Source organism: Pseudorca crassidens, chromosome 15, assembly GCF_039906515.1.
Source record: "Pseudorca crassidens isolate mPseCra1 chromosome 15, mPseCra1.hap1, whole genome shotgun sequence".
Classification (NCBI taxonomy): Eukaryota; Metazoa; Chordata; class Mammalia; order Artiodactyla; family Delphinidae; genus Pseudorca; species Pseudorca crassidens.
Genome location: NC_090310.1, coordinates 53110375 through 53128731, shown reverse-complemented (window position 1 = coordinate 53128731; position 18357 = coordinate 53110375). Strand labels below are relative to the sequence as shown.

Genomic DNA, 18357 nt, shown 5'->3' with positions numbered 1-18357 from the left:
GACTCTAAGTTTCCAAATAACTTAGGGCTTAGGCAGGCTTGACTTCTTGGACTTACGGTCAACCTCAAAAGTAAAATTCTAAAACTCTTTATGTGAGAAGAGTTTTCAGTGATCTTCCAATAGGCCCACACTCAAACTACATACCCCATAATTCCATCTCAGAATCACCCAGGATCTCATACTGTTCCCCCTACAGAAGCCTCACACTCATGCAGCTCCAGAGTAGACGGTAGATGGGAGAAGCACATTTATATCCAAAGTCAAAGTTATATCCAAAGTCAAATCATTTTAGGCCAGAGCATTAGGGAAATGTTAGTTAGCAGTAAGACTAATGCAGCAGAATGGAACATACCTAGGACCTAATGAATGACATATCTAAGTTCTATCCCCACCCATGAAGTTAACATCAGCAATCAAATGACAAATATAAACCATAATACGAAGTAAGCATGTTCATGGCAAAATAAAATCGAGCTTCCTTGGCTTCTTGGAATATGACTTTGTAGTACCAAGTTGTGACTTGCTATAAAGGCGACTGCTAACATTTTAAGCTTATTTTTTAAAAGACCTTGCAAAAGAGCTGAAATACATTACAAAATGTAAGGACAGACTTTAAGACAATCTTACCTAAAGGGCTGTCCTTTTCATATAAATTTTTAGTGATCATCAATTATTCCTATCATACAGTGTTTAAGGGCTATGTGATTAGTATATAGTATAGTAACTTTTACGAACTTCTTAGACTTTAAAGCCCAAACTGATCAAGTGTAGGTAAAGAGAAAGATTTCAAAAATATATACAACCAAGAGTAAAACACGCCCAAACATTTACAGTTGCCTATATAGTTAAGTAAATAAATGTATTATTCCAACACTTACCTAACTCTAGGGAGAAAATACACACATACCTAATGGATAGTAATTTTCATATCCAAAGAAGACATAGTGATGTGGTTTGCATCTTATTTTTTCACATAATAATGATTGTGTTTTTTATCCACATTATCTTACACACTCCACCTGGGGAAAACTGCAGTGTATGTATAAGCAGCTGGTGAGTTTAGAGGTTCAATTTGAGTATACGAACAGGAAAGATCATCTTGTTCACCCAAGGAACAAATTCACAGCTTTGGTCTTATCATCACAATGTTCTAATCAAGTAGGCAATTTGTGAATTCACAGCTGACTCAGTTGTCTTGGAAACTGACTATGAATTCGAGTAAGTCTCTATTTCTTTCTTCATTACTGCCTATATTTTGGGTAGCACACGACTTCAGAATATTTAAGAGAGAGGATTAGGCAATAATAATTTAATGAATTTTCCAGTATTTCTCAAATTTCCATTGAAAGCAGTATCAAACAAGCAAATATTATTTAACTGCTTAGATTACACGCAAAATGATGTTTGTTTATGAGCTTTTTCTTTCTTGGCTGCTTTCCAGTTTTGCATGAAACCAACTGGCTTTAAAGACAAGAAAAAGATTGGCATTATCTCTTACCAGACCCATGAAAAGGCCAAAAATCAAGGTGGCTATGATGAAAAAGACGTAAGAACACCAAGCAGGAACTCCAAGGGTCACTGTGAAATAGTTGTGAAGATGCTGTAATCAGAAGAAAAAAGTAAAAAAAATATATTTATAATGAGGACTAAGAATGTCTGAATCTCCCTCTTTATCTATAACTCAAGTCTGCAAATTGTTTCTACTTATATGAGCCCCCACAAAGGTCGTCCAGCAGTTTATGCATCTATATGATTCTTCAAGAACAAGTCAAATTTTACAACATTGAGAATCTGAGAGTAATAATCAAGGTCATATGTAGTAAAAGTTATACTTCCTTAAAGTTCATGATCAAATAGAACTCCGGTAGAATTGGTTATCTAGTCCCTTCTTCCATCCTGAGATTTTTTTTGTCACTCTGCCCTAATAATTTATAACCTTAATTTTTACTCATAATATGGCATCCATAAAAAATTAAACTTCTTGGGCCTTTACCAATTTTTAAGTAGAACTAAATTACTACTTACGGAACATCAACCATTTAAAATGTCTCTGTGCTTCCTTTTCTAATCAGACTCTTATTATTGCTCTACCCTCACTCACCCTTAACAACTTTCCTAATCACCATAAAACCTGAATGTAATAATAGAAGAAATTTTCCAGTTAATTCATTATGAACAAATAAGATTTCATCGGTCTTCAAATAGAGTGCACATCCCTTCTTGTTTACTGTCCCCTGGGACTCTATTTGATGCCAAACACTAAAAAATAAGTGAGGAGATACAATCTTAGCTAGAAATTATTTACATGCTAAATCATACAGGAATTACAGATATGAGCCTGCCAGTCTGGAGTCAAAGCACATTTATATATGGACTTGCAAGAGCCATGTTGCCTCATGATGGCTTTGTGATAATCTATTTTAGGCTCTTACAGCTTTAAAAACATTCACTAAAAAACCAATAGTTTTATGATTTTGTTATGTCTATAGATAGTTTTATCTATAAAATTACTGGGCACAGGATGAAATGGCTCCAAGCTAAATGCCACCAGCAAGCAGATATAATGACTGAATGACTTGCCTAGAACTGATAAGGTTGATGAAAATGAGGCCAAGATTCTATTTTAATATTTCTCAAAACCTAAGTTACTCGACTACCTCCCATTGGTTTCTCAGTTTATAACTGTCAATACAATTAAATAATATATTTTATTCTGGCTTAATTCAGAATAATAAACAAAAAAGCTTGTTAACTGATCTAGAATAATCTGAGATCTCTTCTCTCCAATTTTTTACTCAGCAGTAGAGATATATCTAAAGACTCATCAAGTTTTTAAATACACATAATCAGTGTTCAATAAATATTTATTGAATAAGAAAAAGATACTAGCAAATCCTTAAACTATTCATAAGAAATGCAAACAACTCTTGATTTGAAAAACTGTCATCTGTCCTCTGCTGATGGCACTGGTCGTCACTCTGTCTTCAGCCAGGGCAATTATTTATTAAGAATAATCTAGGGCTTCCCTGGTGGCGCAGTGGTTGAGAGTCCACCTGACGACACAGGGGACATGGGTTCGTGCCCCGGTCCGGGAAGATCCTACATGCCGTGGAGCGGCTAGGCCCGTGAGCCATGGCCACTGAGCCTGCACGTCCGGAGCCTGTGCTCCGCAACGGGAGAGGCCACAACAGTGAGAGGCCTGCGTACTGAAAAAAAAAAAAAAAAAAAAAAGAATAATCTAGTATTCTGCAGCCCAAGTAGGTAAAAGAGGTATTTGGGATACAAAAGGTTGTTTGATTCAAATTCCGTTCAATGGAAGTTTTAAGATGCATCGCACAGTTCTCTACTTTAGGAAATTTTGTATATTGAACATAGTTTATTTATGCTTTTCTTGATTATTCAATGTCATCATCAAGATTAAACTGTGAAATGTGCCAAAGAATTAGAAGACATGGAAAGCCAGTATTCCTTTGTGCTGACCCATGGATGTATGAATTCTGGAACTTGCTTTATAAGTAATATCTGCCCATATAGTTGGAATGAATAACAGCATCCAGTTATAAGTCCTTCTGGACAGTGTCTTGTGCCCTTTTGCAAAATAAATGATTTAAGAAACCCTCAAGAAATTTTCTAAGTTATTTTCTAGGATTCAATAAATTGTGTGCCTTTGAATCACTGCATTCTGAGACAGTCTTAGTGCTTTCAAAAACATCCTCTTATTATAATAGGTTCCACTTCAATTTTCTTGTATCAACTCACTCTTTAAAGGATTTATTTGAGCTTCTTAGAGAAACTCTGCCATCTTGTGGTCTTTTTAGGTGATTATTACTAAAGCCTCATTAATCAAGTTGTGCTCTCACAACTGTAGCCACAAATCTTTACCTGTTTACTTTGTCTGAGTCCACGATGGTTTCAGAGTACCTTTAAGAGTATTAGGGTTCCTGGTACTAGGCACTTGAAGTTTTGCTGTATATATGTTTCCAAATAATAACTGATTAAAACTGATCTGGTTCAATTTTAGATTTCTGTGTTTCCTTTCGTTGCCAGGTAAAGTAACAGTTTTCACTTGTGGAAAATACTGACCTAGTTCAATATTATATATGCTCATTACAAGGAAGCATCCTGTTGTTTACTTATGCATGAAAATGTCGCCTGCTGGGCCCAATACCTTATACTCTTGCAACAGGTGACTGAATTAGAGTTAAGTTTTGGCTACATACATTTTGGCTACATACATTTGAACGAGAGAACTAAATGCAGAATAAATGAGAAGAATATTCCAACCAGTGGTCAGATGGATTTAAGGAATGGAGCCAGGCCAAGGCGTCCAGGGGTCAGAGGTGGAGCCTCCCCTCCCCAGGGAGGCCAGCAAGCCCTCTGGGATCTGAACTACTGCAGGTCAGGTTAAATCCCGCCCAAGGGCACCACTCATCCAGCCCAGCGTCGCAGAGTCTCATTCAGAGCTGGGCTGGCCCCAAGGGACAGAGAGCCTTTTGAATTTAAATCCCATCTGCATCCCAGGATATACCCTGAGGAGTTTGGGAATGATCCTTAAACCCCTTTCAGACACAGATTAGAATCCTCAAAATATCCTCCCTGTGTGGGAGTAGCTCAGAAAGCCTTCTCCAGTGATCACCAAGGGCTCACTTCCCCTTCTATGTTCTACCCTCTCAACACCTCCAACAAGACACAAATCTGCAGCCTCTTGTAGGCTCGAGGGGAGGTGACTTGTGGATGGGCACCATCTCACTGTAATATGGTTCCAGGTATTTTTAAAAACAACAAAAAATCCAAAAACAGTAAGAGAAGAGACACCACCATCTAAAACAGAGGGGGATGTTTTAGAGTTTTAAAATTCACTCTGGTTATTCTCCAGTCTAAACATTCATGGCCTTTAATTCTCATCATGAGATAACTGATAAATCATTAAATCTTCTCCATCACACAGCGTGTCCAATAAGTTACCTTATTGTAACTAAAATTTGCCATATGCCTGCATATTTTCATAACAACAGTAACACTGAGGAGAGGTATTAACTTACATCCTGTATTAGCTCAGTAAGCAGCACAAATTCAACAAATAAAGTAATGCTTAAATACATTCAAATGCTAAACCTAGTTAACAAAAGTACACATTGTACAACTGTCATAAAACCCTATTTCAATCCTATCAACCGTGGTTAAAAAATAAGTGAAAAAAGATTATTCCTTGTTGACTAATCAGTGGAAAAAGTAAAATAATGATGACAACAATGAATAATGAATAAAAGTAACAAAAAACAGTTCTCAAGTACATGATAGGCACCAGGTTCTATGCTAAGCACAGAACAACTGTCTATGGCAGGGAAAACAAATGGGTTGGGAAACATACAGCGGGTGGACTAGCAACCCATCCATGGGACACTGCTGCTGAGAAAAGACTGACTCCTATCTGTCTATGCATCCACAAAAATCTCAGTATGGTAAGAGACTGTGGATTGGCATCAACAATCTTGCCTCACTGGCATTAGCCCCTCTGCGTCTTTCTTTCTTCCCTGTTTTTACCTTCTTCCTCAGAGTCTTTACACTCTTTTAGTTCCAGTGCTGTGTTTCTTCTGTTCACTGTTAATACAGTTGCACTACAGTTTTATATTACCTAGACTTGAGTTAAAAACAGATTATTTTCCCCACAATTACATACTCAACATTGATGTGAGGATCTTGGGCACAGGAGAAGAACCAGCTAAATAAGCTAACTGAGCAGCCAGGTGGTCAGCTAGGAGAACGGGCTTAAGTATCAGCAGTTCTGTAAGGACAAGGCAAACTATAGCTAGAGGTTGCAGTGGGAATCAGAGACTGATGCATAGCCAAGGACTGGGTCACACCAGGCCAGAGATCATACCCTCTGAATAAGAGGACAAGGGCTGAATTCTGAAAACACAAGTGGTGAGAGCCCTTCCCAGAGATTTGATGAAAGGCTGGGGACTTGTTTCTAAGAATAAAAGAAATTACAAAAGTTTGTCAAGAGGCTTGAGGAAACCAGATGCTGATACAGAGAGTAATACCAGATTTCTATTATAGATATTCAAGGTAATGTGTACACATATGAGGAGACTAAAATAACCTACAAACCTACCATCTATATTCTTTTAGTCATGTACATCCCCACCCCGCCCCCCACCACACATACACACACAATCTACAATCAGGGCAAATGTATTAGTGACCCCAATAAATATAAATGGACTAACTTTATCAGTGAAAAGAATTACTTCTTGCTATATGCTTTTAAAAAGATTTACTTAAAACATAACAACAAAAAGGTTGAAAGTAGAAAAAAATATCCCAGGTATACACTAACCAGAGAGAAAAAATATGGTATTAATATTAGACAAAATGACCTAATAGAATGTAAAATGCAATTGCTGTTTGTCAAATTCTACAGTTTATCTTATAAAATTGTATTTTTTGTTCTTTTAAAAAATATCTGGAAAGTCTGAACATATGTATATATAAAATATATAAATATCATATATACTTTACTTCTCAGTCCTAATAAGAACATCTTAATTGGTTATTCAGAGATGGATCATATTCTATTCTCCAAATGGCCTTTTCTCTTAAGTCCAATGCATCCACACAGAATCCATCCATGCTGCCCAAGGCTGTGCACTGTGCCTACAAAGATAAAACATCAACTCCTGGCCTTGATGTGCTCCAAATGCCACACATCGTAATCATTTGCATGACATGATGAAAAACTGCAACTCCTTGTTCATCAGTCAAGCTATAAGAGGTCTGAGCAATCATTTATTTTCCCTGGTACTATCTTTGAAAATAAAACTACTCTTTAACAATGTGTGAAGGTCACAATCAGCTTCCATCTAAGCTCTTCTTAACCCTCAGAACAAATTCATCTCTTGACCTGCAGTTATAATAGATTCTGTGCTAAGATCTTGATGATGATTCCTCACACTTATTAATTAATCCTCTTGGATTAGACATTATATAGCTATAAGGTTTTCAGATAGCTATCAGAATATATGACTCCATCAACCTTTAGTGTCAAAATACTGCAATAGGCTGAATACCTTACTCTCAGTTCCTGGTTTGTAATTCATAATTCTCAACCTTTGAATAAACTTCTTGCCAATATTACGAAAATATCAGAAGAAAACCATATGAAACTCAAACTATCTGAAAAGGGAAAAACGCTAGTTATTGTTTAATATGATAAACAAATGTCAAAAAAAACAGTTAACAAATCTTAACCAAAAAAAGACTGAATCTAAGTTACCAATTTGCTTTCTGTTTTAAAAATTAAACAAAAAAAACCCTAAAGTAGGTATCTCACAAGGCAGGAAATATAACACAACTGAGAAACTAGGACACAAAAATTTGTTCTTAAATTTCCCTAAACATACAGTAAATGCATGAAAAACAGAGAGTCTTCATGAGCTCCCTGAATATTAAGTTCCAAATATGATGCATGACCTATAATCATAGCTTAGAAAAGACAAATATAGGGAGGGACTCACTTCTAAAGATCTTTTGAAATACTTTAAGGATATATATTTAATTTCACAGCAATGTTGTCAAATCTGGTAGGATTTATTAGTTCACCCTACATGTAAAGAGGAGCAAAAGCTTATGTGATACATTCAAGATTATGTAACAGTTCAACATTTTAACCTAAATAAGTTCTAAGCCACTGAAAGGACTCAGTGAAATGATACAATCACACATATCAGGGGCTCTCTTCCTTAAAGGGCCACATCATAAATATTTTAGGCTTGTGGGCCATATGATCTCCATCACAACTACTCATCTCTACCACTGTAGTGTGAAAGCAGTCACAGAATACAAGTAATAAGTGCATGTGACTGTGTTCCAACAAAACTTTATTTACCAAAAAGGGTGGCCCGGCCCACACACAAGTTGGCTGATCCCTGACAAATATTTGATCTGTAGGGAGATTACAACAATGGGAAAATAAGATGAAGAGAAACCACATAAGCCCTTTCAGCTTTGTTAAAAGGATTCATTACCGATCTAAGAAAATATGACTTTGACACAGTAGTTACAGGTCTCTGTCCAATTTATGTCCTTAGAAGGACACAAAGACACACTTCCACTGTGACCCCATGTAAGAGTAGTTCTGTGACTTAAAAAGAAAACGGAAATTATAAAACCATTTATAAGTGTTTATTTTCCAATTATTTAGACGCTACCGTTTCACTCTTAAAAAAAAACCCTCTGCCAATATAATAATAAAGGGCATATTTACTCACCCATATCTTGCCAGAGATGCTAAAAAGACCAGCCATTCCAGACATCCTAAAAAAATAAAGAGAAGGAGAACCACTGGTGATGTATGGTATTAAAAAACAAACAAACAAACACAAGATTCAAGTCACAAGGACTACTCCTCCACTTCTTGCAATACATTGTCCTCTCTCCTGGATTCATTTCCATCCTTATAGAGCTTAGACCCCATGGTCACCATCTGAATTACTCTGCTCTAAATACAGTCAAGTCCCTGATCCTTTCTCCCTGCATGGTGCATGCCTGGCGAAATCCCTAACCCTGAGCAGCTGAATGTCTCTGGGGAAAAAATCACGATCTCCCCTTACAGTCACAAACCTCAGCGAGCACTCAATATGGCCCAGTCCCACTGTTATCTTTTAGGCTCTTACCTGAGAGCCTATCATATCCTTTTCTCTCCCTTCAAACTTTACACACCCTCCCCTCCCCATGCACTCTCAGCTAACAAACACTGCTTGTCTGTCACTGTGAAACCAGAGCCATTATGTGATCTCTCTTATCTTCCCAGCAGCAAATCTGAGCCTGGTGTACAACTGCATCCACCTTCTCCTATTGCAACAGAGAAAGTCTACCTGCCTGAGCACAGTCCAAACCCTCCACTCGTGCCTTGCACCCCATCCCTTCTGTCTTGCTAATGACTTGGTTTTTCCTGTCATCCCATTTCTTGCATCAGCAATTTCTCCCTCTCTGCTGGATCATTTTCATCTGCACGAAAACATGTTCTACCCTCTCTCATCTTTTGAAAAGAGCATCACTGGACCTCAGACGGCCCTCCAGCTCAGCTTCACAAACTTCTCCAAAGAGAAGCCTATACTTGCTGCTGCTTCTTCCTCACCGTATCTTTAACCCATTCAAATCTGGCTTCCATCACTACTGCACTATCACTCCTTGTCAAGGCCACAATGACATCGCATTGCTTCACTCAATGTCTCTATCTCAGACTTGATCTCTCTTAACCCCTTGGTAACATGGGACACGAGTGACTATTCCCTCCTTCTTGAGCATCTTTTACTTGGCTTCTAGGAAACTGTGTACCCTCACCTGTCCTCCTGCCTCACCGGTACTCATTTTCAATTTCCTTTTGCTGACTCCTTCTCTACCCAACTTCTTAACTTTGGAGTGTCCTGTGGCTCAGGCCCAAGCACTTTTCTTTTTCTCTCTCTCTAGGTGATCCCCTTCCTTTTAAAACTTTAAATACCATCTATATGCCTTGTATTTGTGTTCCTGAATTCTCCATGGAGACCCAGCTCCATGCATCCAACTTGGCAGCTCTACAAAGAAGTCTGCATCTCAAACTTTCCATGTCCAACCCTGAACCCTTGATTTTCTCTTGCTCAAATCAGTAACTGGTACCAAGACCATCAAATTCTCAAACCAGAAACCAAGGAGTTGTGTGTGTGTGTGTGTGTGTGTGTGTGTGTGTGTATGAATCTTCCCTCTCCTTCACCTGAGCAAAGTCTACCTTTAAAACATATTTTATTTTATTTTTAATAGTAAAACAATTATTAAAACGTTTTACAACTACATTTACATCATATAAAAATTTAAATTTCATTTAAAAGTATCAATTATAGTGGTGTTGGATTCACATTAGCAATCACTACATGATCAAAGAGAGTGCTTTCCTTTGCTTTATTACACAGTTATTTCTATTGAGTTAACTACTCAAGTTTCAGACTGCTTTATTTTTTTTCTCCAGGTATACTCCTTTCTTTAGGGCTCCTAAAGCTTCAAACAATTGTTCCTTCCTATCTTTAAACTCAGTCCTGTCTCAGTTTAATTCAACATCTATTAGCAGACATTGATTTCAATCTTATTCTTCTTAGCTATTATTATGACATACAGGGAAACAAAAGAAGCATCAAAGCTTAACATTTGCCAAGTGTTTTTTATTTATTAGGGGCCATGATTAGCACTGAATCTCAGTCTTCAGGGAAGAGCTGGGAAAGTGAAAACTATGATCTCATCTTCCATTTAGAGACTAAAAAGCCTGCTGTAAGTGGGCTCTGAGTGATGCTAAGTTTAATCACTTGGTTAACCAGTGATTGAGACAGACCTCTCCAGTGGAAATGCAGTTTTCCCTTGGTAATGGGTAGGTCATTTGTGGGGTGATATGTTGGCACCATACAAATACCCATTACCCCACAATCTTCTGCCCAAGAGTTTTACAAGTATTGATGACAATGGCCCTGGTTGGCCATCATGCTACTTTCATGCATCCACTCCACACGATTCCTATAACATTTAATAAACTGTAATATTATACTTATGTTCGGTATTCGGAAGGCATCTGAAGTTGTATGGCACTTAATTTAAAAGGCTTTAAAGGCCTGTTCAGCAGTCACTTGTTAACAGCAGAACTATAATTTTATTAGCACCAGCTTCTAAGTCTGTAGTGGTTCCCAACTTTGGCTGCTCCACAGGAACACGAGGCTGCCCCACCAGTACCAGTGTAATCAGAGTCTCTAGGATGGCAGCCAGGGGTCAGTAGTTTTCAAAAGTCCACAGGTGATTCCCCTGGACAAGTAAGGATGCAAACCACTGCTCTCAATCATAGTAATGGCACTTCTTACCACTTCAAATTCAGAAAGGTAGAGTTTTGGCGAATCAATAAGCTGACTTTACAGTTCTCTGAAAATGTGAAGAAAGTGCAACACTGTCAGTTTTCGCTAGAAAACTAGTGCTCTTGAAACTCATAATTCCTTAAGAAGAATCCAACATCACAGACGTTAAGCCACACTGCATGATTTTTGGGAAATCGAGTCCAGAATAAGGCATGTTTTCTGCCCAATTCTCAAAGAGATCACACTAATATTGTATAAGTGATTAAGAAGGGCCCAGACCTGGAATCCACGACAAAGAAATGAAGCTGATAATTTGGTGGAGGGAGCAGAGACGGCAGCAGCCTAATTTTGCCTACGGGGTCCAAAAGTGGCCTTAAGTAAGCTTCCCTCAGAGAAGAAATTGACATCATCATGAAATACTAATGATACTCAGATATTTCAAATCTATCCCTAAGCCATTTTTTTCAACCAGAAATTTACTGCATTTCCCAAACTACACAAAAGTAAAAGTTTCAAGTAAGAGCCCAACCATCAGTCATGTCCATCTTTCTGCAAAAGTCACACAAAAGGATGATGGAGAGAACATCTTTATAACAGTTACACACTTCAAAACCACAAGCACCCAACCCAAGGGTATGTTAGCTAGAATTATGTAAGATTCACCTTTTAATTGTGTCCTGTGTCCTGCCAGGTCCGGTAAGGAGGGCTCTCACCCAGCTGGCAGGCCAGGTGTGACAGTCAGGCGCCTCCTTCCCCCATCCCCACCCCTGGCCCCCTGCCTACTGATGAATGTCCCTGAAGCTGAGTGGTGAGAGGTGGGAGCAGACAAGTGGCCCAGGTGGGCAGCGGGAGGAAAGCCTTGTTTGTATGTTATAACAATGACAGTGATGCTCATGACAATGGGACTGCTCAAGCTCAAACCGTGTCAACAATGCAGATACAGAGCCTCAGGAAGACTGAAGACATGAGCATCTATTTGTTGGCCCTGAGTGGGCAGCAGCCGGAAAGTGAAAGTGCCACTGGATCCCTCTCCCTCTCTTCTGCATTACAGCTCCCATCTTACCTGGTCCATCACAAGGAGGGAGCCTGGGTCAAAGGGTGGCCCAGAGTGGCAGGGATGCCAGGAGGGGACAGAAGGAGCTCTGGGGTGAGGAGTGAAAAGAGAGAAAAGTCTCACAGGCACTCCAGCCACCAGCTGTCAGAGGTTCTCCAGGCCAGGCCAAACTACAGGAAGGGAAGCCCCGAGCAAGGGAAGCTGAAACCCGAACACGGTCAAAGTGATGACTGGAGACGCTTAATCCCTCTGTCAGTCAAAGAAAAGCTGCTGTGTCTTCAGTCCCCATCACTAAGGAGGCCCAGCACATTATTGGATTCTGGGTACTGGAGAAAAATGCATGCCTCATTAAAGAGGTCTTGCCAATCACAAGGAAGCAGAGCATCCATGGGCAGCTGCCTGGTCCTGGCATCTCAGTTTGGCATGGAGGGGTGGCAGCTGCTCTTTGGGGGAAATCTCTCTCACTTCACCTGAGGCAAAGCTGCTGGCAACAGTGTCTCCATTTAGAGGCTCCCCTGAGTGCCTGAGGGAGCTCTCCTAAATGCCACCAGTGATGTGCACCACAGCACCGCCACTGTGCAACCTCAGCACCCACTCTGCACGGCCACCAGTGGTGGCCCCGCTCAGCAGGCAAAACTCAAGGCCATTCTCACTGCAATAGGATGAGGCCAACCTGCAATACGGACCTCAACCATGTCCCTCAGGAAGAAGCTAGAATCTTATTTCAGTCTATTATCTATTGTAACCCGCCCAAAGCAGCTTAGAGCAACCTGCTAATTTTTGTCACCACCAATAATCGCAGGGGGATAAAGGCCACCCCCACCCCACTAGAGAGACCACTCCCACTACCTGCAGCCCAAAGGGGCACAAGGCACTTCAGTTAGGTTTTGCAGCCCCCATTCCATTGGTCTGGGTGGGGTCAGATGAGTATAATAATAGGGTATTGTATTTATGATTTGCAAAACGAGTTCTTACCTTTAACAGAATGACACATTTGGTATCTCTTTCAAAACAATTGATTAAAAAAAGCTATAATTTGATGATCATTATAGGTGGGTAAAGGGTACATGGGGGTTATTGTACTATTTTCTGTACTTTTATGTATGTTTGAAAGTTTCCATAATAAAAAGTGAAAAAAAAAAATTGAGTTCTTGTACAAAAATATAGAACAAAGTGGCTCATACCATTATGATTTGTGTATGATTCATACTTGTTACAAGCAAAATAACATGTTGCCTTAAAATACTACCAGAATATAATAAGGAAAAAAATGGAAATGGATGAATTCCTAAAAATGCCACACATCTACTGGTAGCTACAATTTCCAAATTCAATACATCATTCCCAAGGTAAGTTAAAAGGCAAACATTTTGGGCTTCACTGGTGGCACAGTGGTTGAGAGTCCACCTGCCAATGCAGGGGACACGGGTTCGTGCCCCGGTCCAAGGCAAACATTTTAAAAGGAAGGTCTGAAAAACATACATTTTTCAAAGGATCACCTGCAAGTTTAAGAATTAATTCCAATTTTTCTACATTCTCAGAACTCATAAAGTCTCAAAAATCCTGTGGATCAGTCCCTTTTCCAGCCCACTTTCTAACCTTCTGGAATATGAAACCCATACACCATCCAGTGACACCTCCAATTAACAGCTGGGTTGCCACGCTATACTTCTCGGCTGAAGGCCCAGATTCCTACCCAAACACCTTGCGCCACCATGGCTACTTTTTAGCAAGGTCTGCAAGGTCCAGTGACTCAAAATTTCCCTCAGTCTCCTTAACTGGCTGTGGCCATTTTGGCAAGCTTGTCTCATGATGACCCCTGCAGGGGCTCGGCGTGGTGGGACGTGGAGTGGCAGGCACGCTGCCACCGGCGCGAGATGGCTTCCAGCATGTGGGGCAGATGTTTAAAACATATTTTAGATCCACGCATTCTCTCCATCCCCACTGCCACCACCCTGATCTGCACTGACACCATCCCTGGGCTAGACTCTACCTGTCTCGCCTCTCCACATGGCCTTTTCCACTCTCTGCTCACCGTGTGCGCTGCTAACATCCCAGCTCCTCACTGGCCACAGGCCTGCATGATCTGCTTCCTGCCCTCCTCGCTTTCTCAGTTTACACTCCTCTCCCACCCTTTCACTGGCCACCTTTCTGCTCCTCAACACACGGAGCTCTTTCCGATTTGGGGCCTGTGCGGATGCTATGCCCGTTCCTGGGAACGTTCCTCCCCTGCTCGTCACCTGGCTGGGCCATGCTGTCTTTAGATCTCACTTGCAGTCCTCCCCTCAGAGCAACCTCTCCTAGCCCCCATCTAATGTCTAATGCAGGGCCACACTCCCACAATTAGTCCCTGACTTAGTAAAGGTTTATTTTTTGTTTTTTTCTGAACAGTCCTTATCTAGACTATGATTCTTTACATCCCTAGTTTTTTTCTTAATCTGTCTTACTTTAAGTCACCCGAGGAGAGCAGAGGGGTCACATCTGTCTTGTTCACTGCTGCACATCTAGCACTTGGAACAGTACCTGCATAAAATCAGTGCTCACATATTTGCAGAATGAAATGCCAGAGATGAGCTGCTTTTAGAATAAGCCATGTATTTCCTATAAATGCTACCAGATTACTTATTCCTGAAATATGGCATGATTTGACCCTATTTCAGCAGGGACATTCCTTACACTTATATATACTAATATAAAATTAATTACAAATATGACAATTCACTCAAAATTAAAACTGTGAAAAAGTTATTATGGCTTGGCCTTATCTGTCTCACCAAGCATTATACAGTTTGCCATTATGGCCAAAAGTTACCCCAGCGGTATTCTGCTAGGCAGCCAAAGACACCATCAGTCTTATTTTCCACACGGATACATGAGCAATTCCTTCATGAACTATAATTCAAGAAACAGTTGCTCCTCTATCTTATGAATAATTTATACGGAAGGAAGGATGGTAAATGGTGTTCACCATATTTTGTAAAGAGAAAACAGGTGACATGGTGCAGAAGTTAGAGGAGAGGATTTCTGTAACCCACCTGAATCTGGGTACTTAATTCCCAGTATCCTAACAACCAGCTGAAACATATGTGGGTCACAAAACCAGAAACACAACATGGGCCAAGCATAGGCATGTGTAGTCTGGGTAACCAGAAGTGAATATGAAGAAGAATGTAGACTGTCAAGTTCTATGGGTTGTTAACTTGAGACCTTCTGTTCTATTAATAACACCTTGTCATTAAAAAACAAGTTACGTTAGAGAAGCCGGGGATTTCCAGCCAGTCAGAGGCTCAACTGATTGCCACTTCTTCTCTAAGATATAGTTCTGCAGGTCTTCATAGATTCCTGGGCCACGGTAACGGCGGAATATCCCATCCTTTGCACTGTAAATTATAAAAACAAATAGAAAATAAATCCATTAAAATATCAAGTATTACAGACAATGAAAATCAAAATAACTATTGGTTTTACATGTGAACTCCTCTCTGAATTTTAACTTGGCTCAAATGAAGAAAAAGAAATGTTATAGTTAGGTATAAGTCAGAAAGCACGCATAAATACTTATCTAGTACAAATGAGGAATTCCAAAACAGAAAGTATTAAATATTCTATTTTATTACTGCACAATTTGTGACTATAAGCAGAGTCCTTGGCACTGTCTAATCTGCCAAGTTACTTTTTATTATTTTTGCAACCAATTATTCCGATTTTTCTCTTATAGCAGCAAAACAGCAATTGTTATCAAGTTTTAAAAAATTGTATCCAAATTTCCAAATCTATGTCATCCAAGTCCCTCCCCTGAAAATTAACAAAATGCCTCTTAGTCTCACATACGCCTTTCGTCTTCCCTCCCTCTCGCTTTCTTGCCAGTCAAGCTTCCTAGAGGAGGAGTCTACACTTGCCATTTTCTCCTCTTACATTACTCATTCAACACTCCTGCAGTCGGGGGTCCTGCGTCCATGACTCCATGGAAACTGCTCATATTAGAGGTCTCCAATGACTCTTAAGTGCCATATCCATGGAGCACTTTTCTGCCATTTTTCCTGGGTGGGTCATTGGCACTGTCCACTGCTGAGCCTCCCTTCCCTTGGCTTTTATGACATGAGCTCTCTGGACTTCTTCCTACTACTCTGTCCATCCCTTCTCATTTCCACACTCCCTGTTTCCCTTTGCAGATGTCCTAATGGTGGTCAACTCAGGTTCTATCCTTGACCTGCTTCTCTTCCCAATGTATCTATTTCTCATTGTCTATATTTCTACTGTTATCTAAACCCCAGTATGTATCTCTAGCCTAGATCTTTCTTAAGAGCTTTAGATCCTGAAATCAAGCTATCACCTAAACTTCCCCATTTGGAATTAGCATAAACCCTTCACATTATCTTCTCTATTCTGGCCTCTATCTTCCAAACTTCACCTTATTCTAACGGCTCCTCAAAGGCTTTCACTAGTTAAGAATGGCCCATTGGTAAGTCATCACAGGCTCCTTCCTCCTTATGGCTAATCAATCACCAGTTCCAATGATCCCATCTCCTAAGTATCTCCGGAATCCATCCCTTTCTCCTTCCCCCCTCTCACTACCTAAGCCTCTCTGGCCCCATCACCCAGGATGATCCAGCTGTACCCTAGGGGCCAGCCACAGAGAACTAGTTACAGTTCTCTGAAGGTTATCTCCTTTTCTCCTGGGCTTTTCCATGATACATCCTCTATCTGGAAAGGCCTTCTCTACCTTGCCTGCTTAACCTATTCCTTCCTATCTATTAAGAATCATCCCATCTTTTACATCATCAGAAAAATCTTCTTTGACCTCCTCACCTATTTGCTACCTGAAATTAGGTTCCTTTCTCTGTAGCACCCTGAGCATTCCTCTCTTCTAATCACTATCATTCAGTGCAGACCAGTCTTTCTCCCTTCAAATGCTAAGCTGCATGAGTGACGGTTATGGAAAACAACTTAGAATACTAGTACACATCTACTGATTTCTAATCTTTGTAAAACCAGAAAATTATTTGAACTTACTGAAAAAATGCTGGGAGGGTAGTGACAAAGAAGCGGCCACTCAAACCTACAAGAAGCATAGACAAAAAAAGTTACAAGTCAAACTCAGACTAAACCAAGCATCTAACTTAAGGTGCAAGAACAAACAGCCTTGAGCTTGTTCTTACAACCACATTAGCAAAATCTTTCCCATTACTGAATCATATTTACTATTTTTTTAAAATAAATTTTTACCCATTTTTATTTACCTAATACTTTCTAGTCATGACATACAACTTGCTTATCTTTGATGTGTTAAACTAGAGTTTTCTGGCTTGTGTAATACTTAGAATTATATGGTGGCTGAAAGGATAGGTTTTAGAGACATGCAATCTGGGTTAAACAACTAAATTCTCCATTTACTAGCTTTGTGTCCTTAGATAAATTACTTAACCTTTCTGAGTCTTGGCTACCTCATCTATAAAATGGGGATATAAAAGCCTAACTGAATTGTTCTGAAGTTATATTGGATCATTATATCAAGTGTGTAGCACATACTAAAGGACTCAATAAATAATAATAGGTATTATTACATCAGTCATACATTTAAAAAATAATAAGGAATACAAAATAAGTTATGTATAATCTTTGCACATTTATAATATTTGCAAGTACTGTCAAGGGATTCTATATACATTAAATAGATTTTTTTCAATTTGTCTTGGCAAACCTTTACTAAACACTAACTACATATCAATTGTTATGCCAGGTACACCGTGAAGACAAAGATAAAGAAAACCCTTAGTCACTCAGCAAATATTTACTAAGCACCTTCTTTGTTCTGGGCACTGTGATAACTATTCAAGATATAGATAAACAAAAAATGCGTACAGTCTAGTGGCAGAGGCAAAAACTTAATCAAAATAATCACAACCATGACTACAAACAGAGATTGATGATATTAAGGGGCATGCAACAAAAACCTGAATGATATAGGAGTAATGAGCATAATGCTCTTTAAATGTTTACAAATAAATAATGTTTATGTGGGCACCAAAAGTGAGTAAGCCTGGTTCTGGCAAAGAGAAGCAAAGCTGAAGGCTATCTCTGGCCAGCATGGAAAAATGAGACATTATTTTCACCTTTCTCAAAACTTCTGCTTTTCCCATTGAAGAACAATCTGGACAAAATCAAATAGCTATTCAAATAAAGTGGCTCAAATTTTACATCTCTCCTGTCTCACCTGCAATTTGAAACACTGAAGCTTTACTTTTAATAACACGGGAAATTTGCTTATACCCATTCTATAAGTTAAACCTATAATCAGTATAATAATTATTAATTAATGATGAGTCTTCCCAAAAAACAATTACTTTTTTTTTTCTGATATCAAACCAAGTAGACTCTAAAACATCCTTATGGCACTTAAAAGAAAAGATAGTATTCTGAAGGTAATAAAAATCA

The 18357-nt window shown here is 39.3% G+C and overlaps 1 protein-coding gene across 1 annotated transcript in view; it reads right to left on the bottom strand.

The window, feature by feature from the left end:
* TMX4 (thioredoxin related transmembrane protein 4) overlaps positions 1–18357 on the bottom strand; it is a 42994-nt gene that overhangs the window by 9438 nt on the left and 15199 nt on the right. The window contains exons 3-6 of the mRNA XM_067707503.1: positions 16936–16981; positions 15174–15302; positions 8271–8316; positions 1499–1600 (exon numbers count right to left, since the gene is read on the bottom strand). Coding sequence (XP_067563604.1) covers positions 1499–1600; positions 8271–8316; positions 15174–15302; positions 16936–16981 — 323 coding nt within the window. The remainder of the gene's footprint in view (positions 1–1498; positions 1601–8270; positions 8317–15173; positions 15303–16935; positions 16982–18357) is intronic.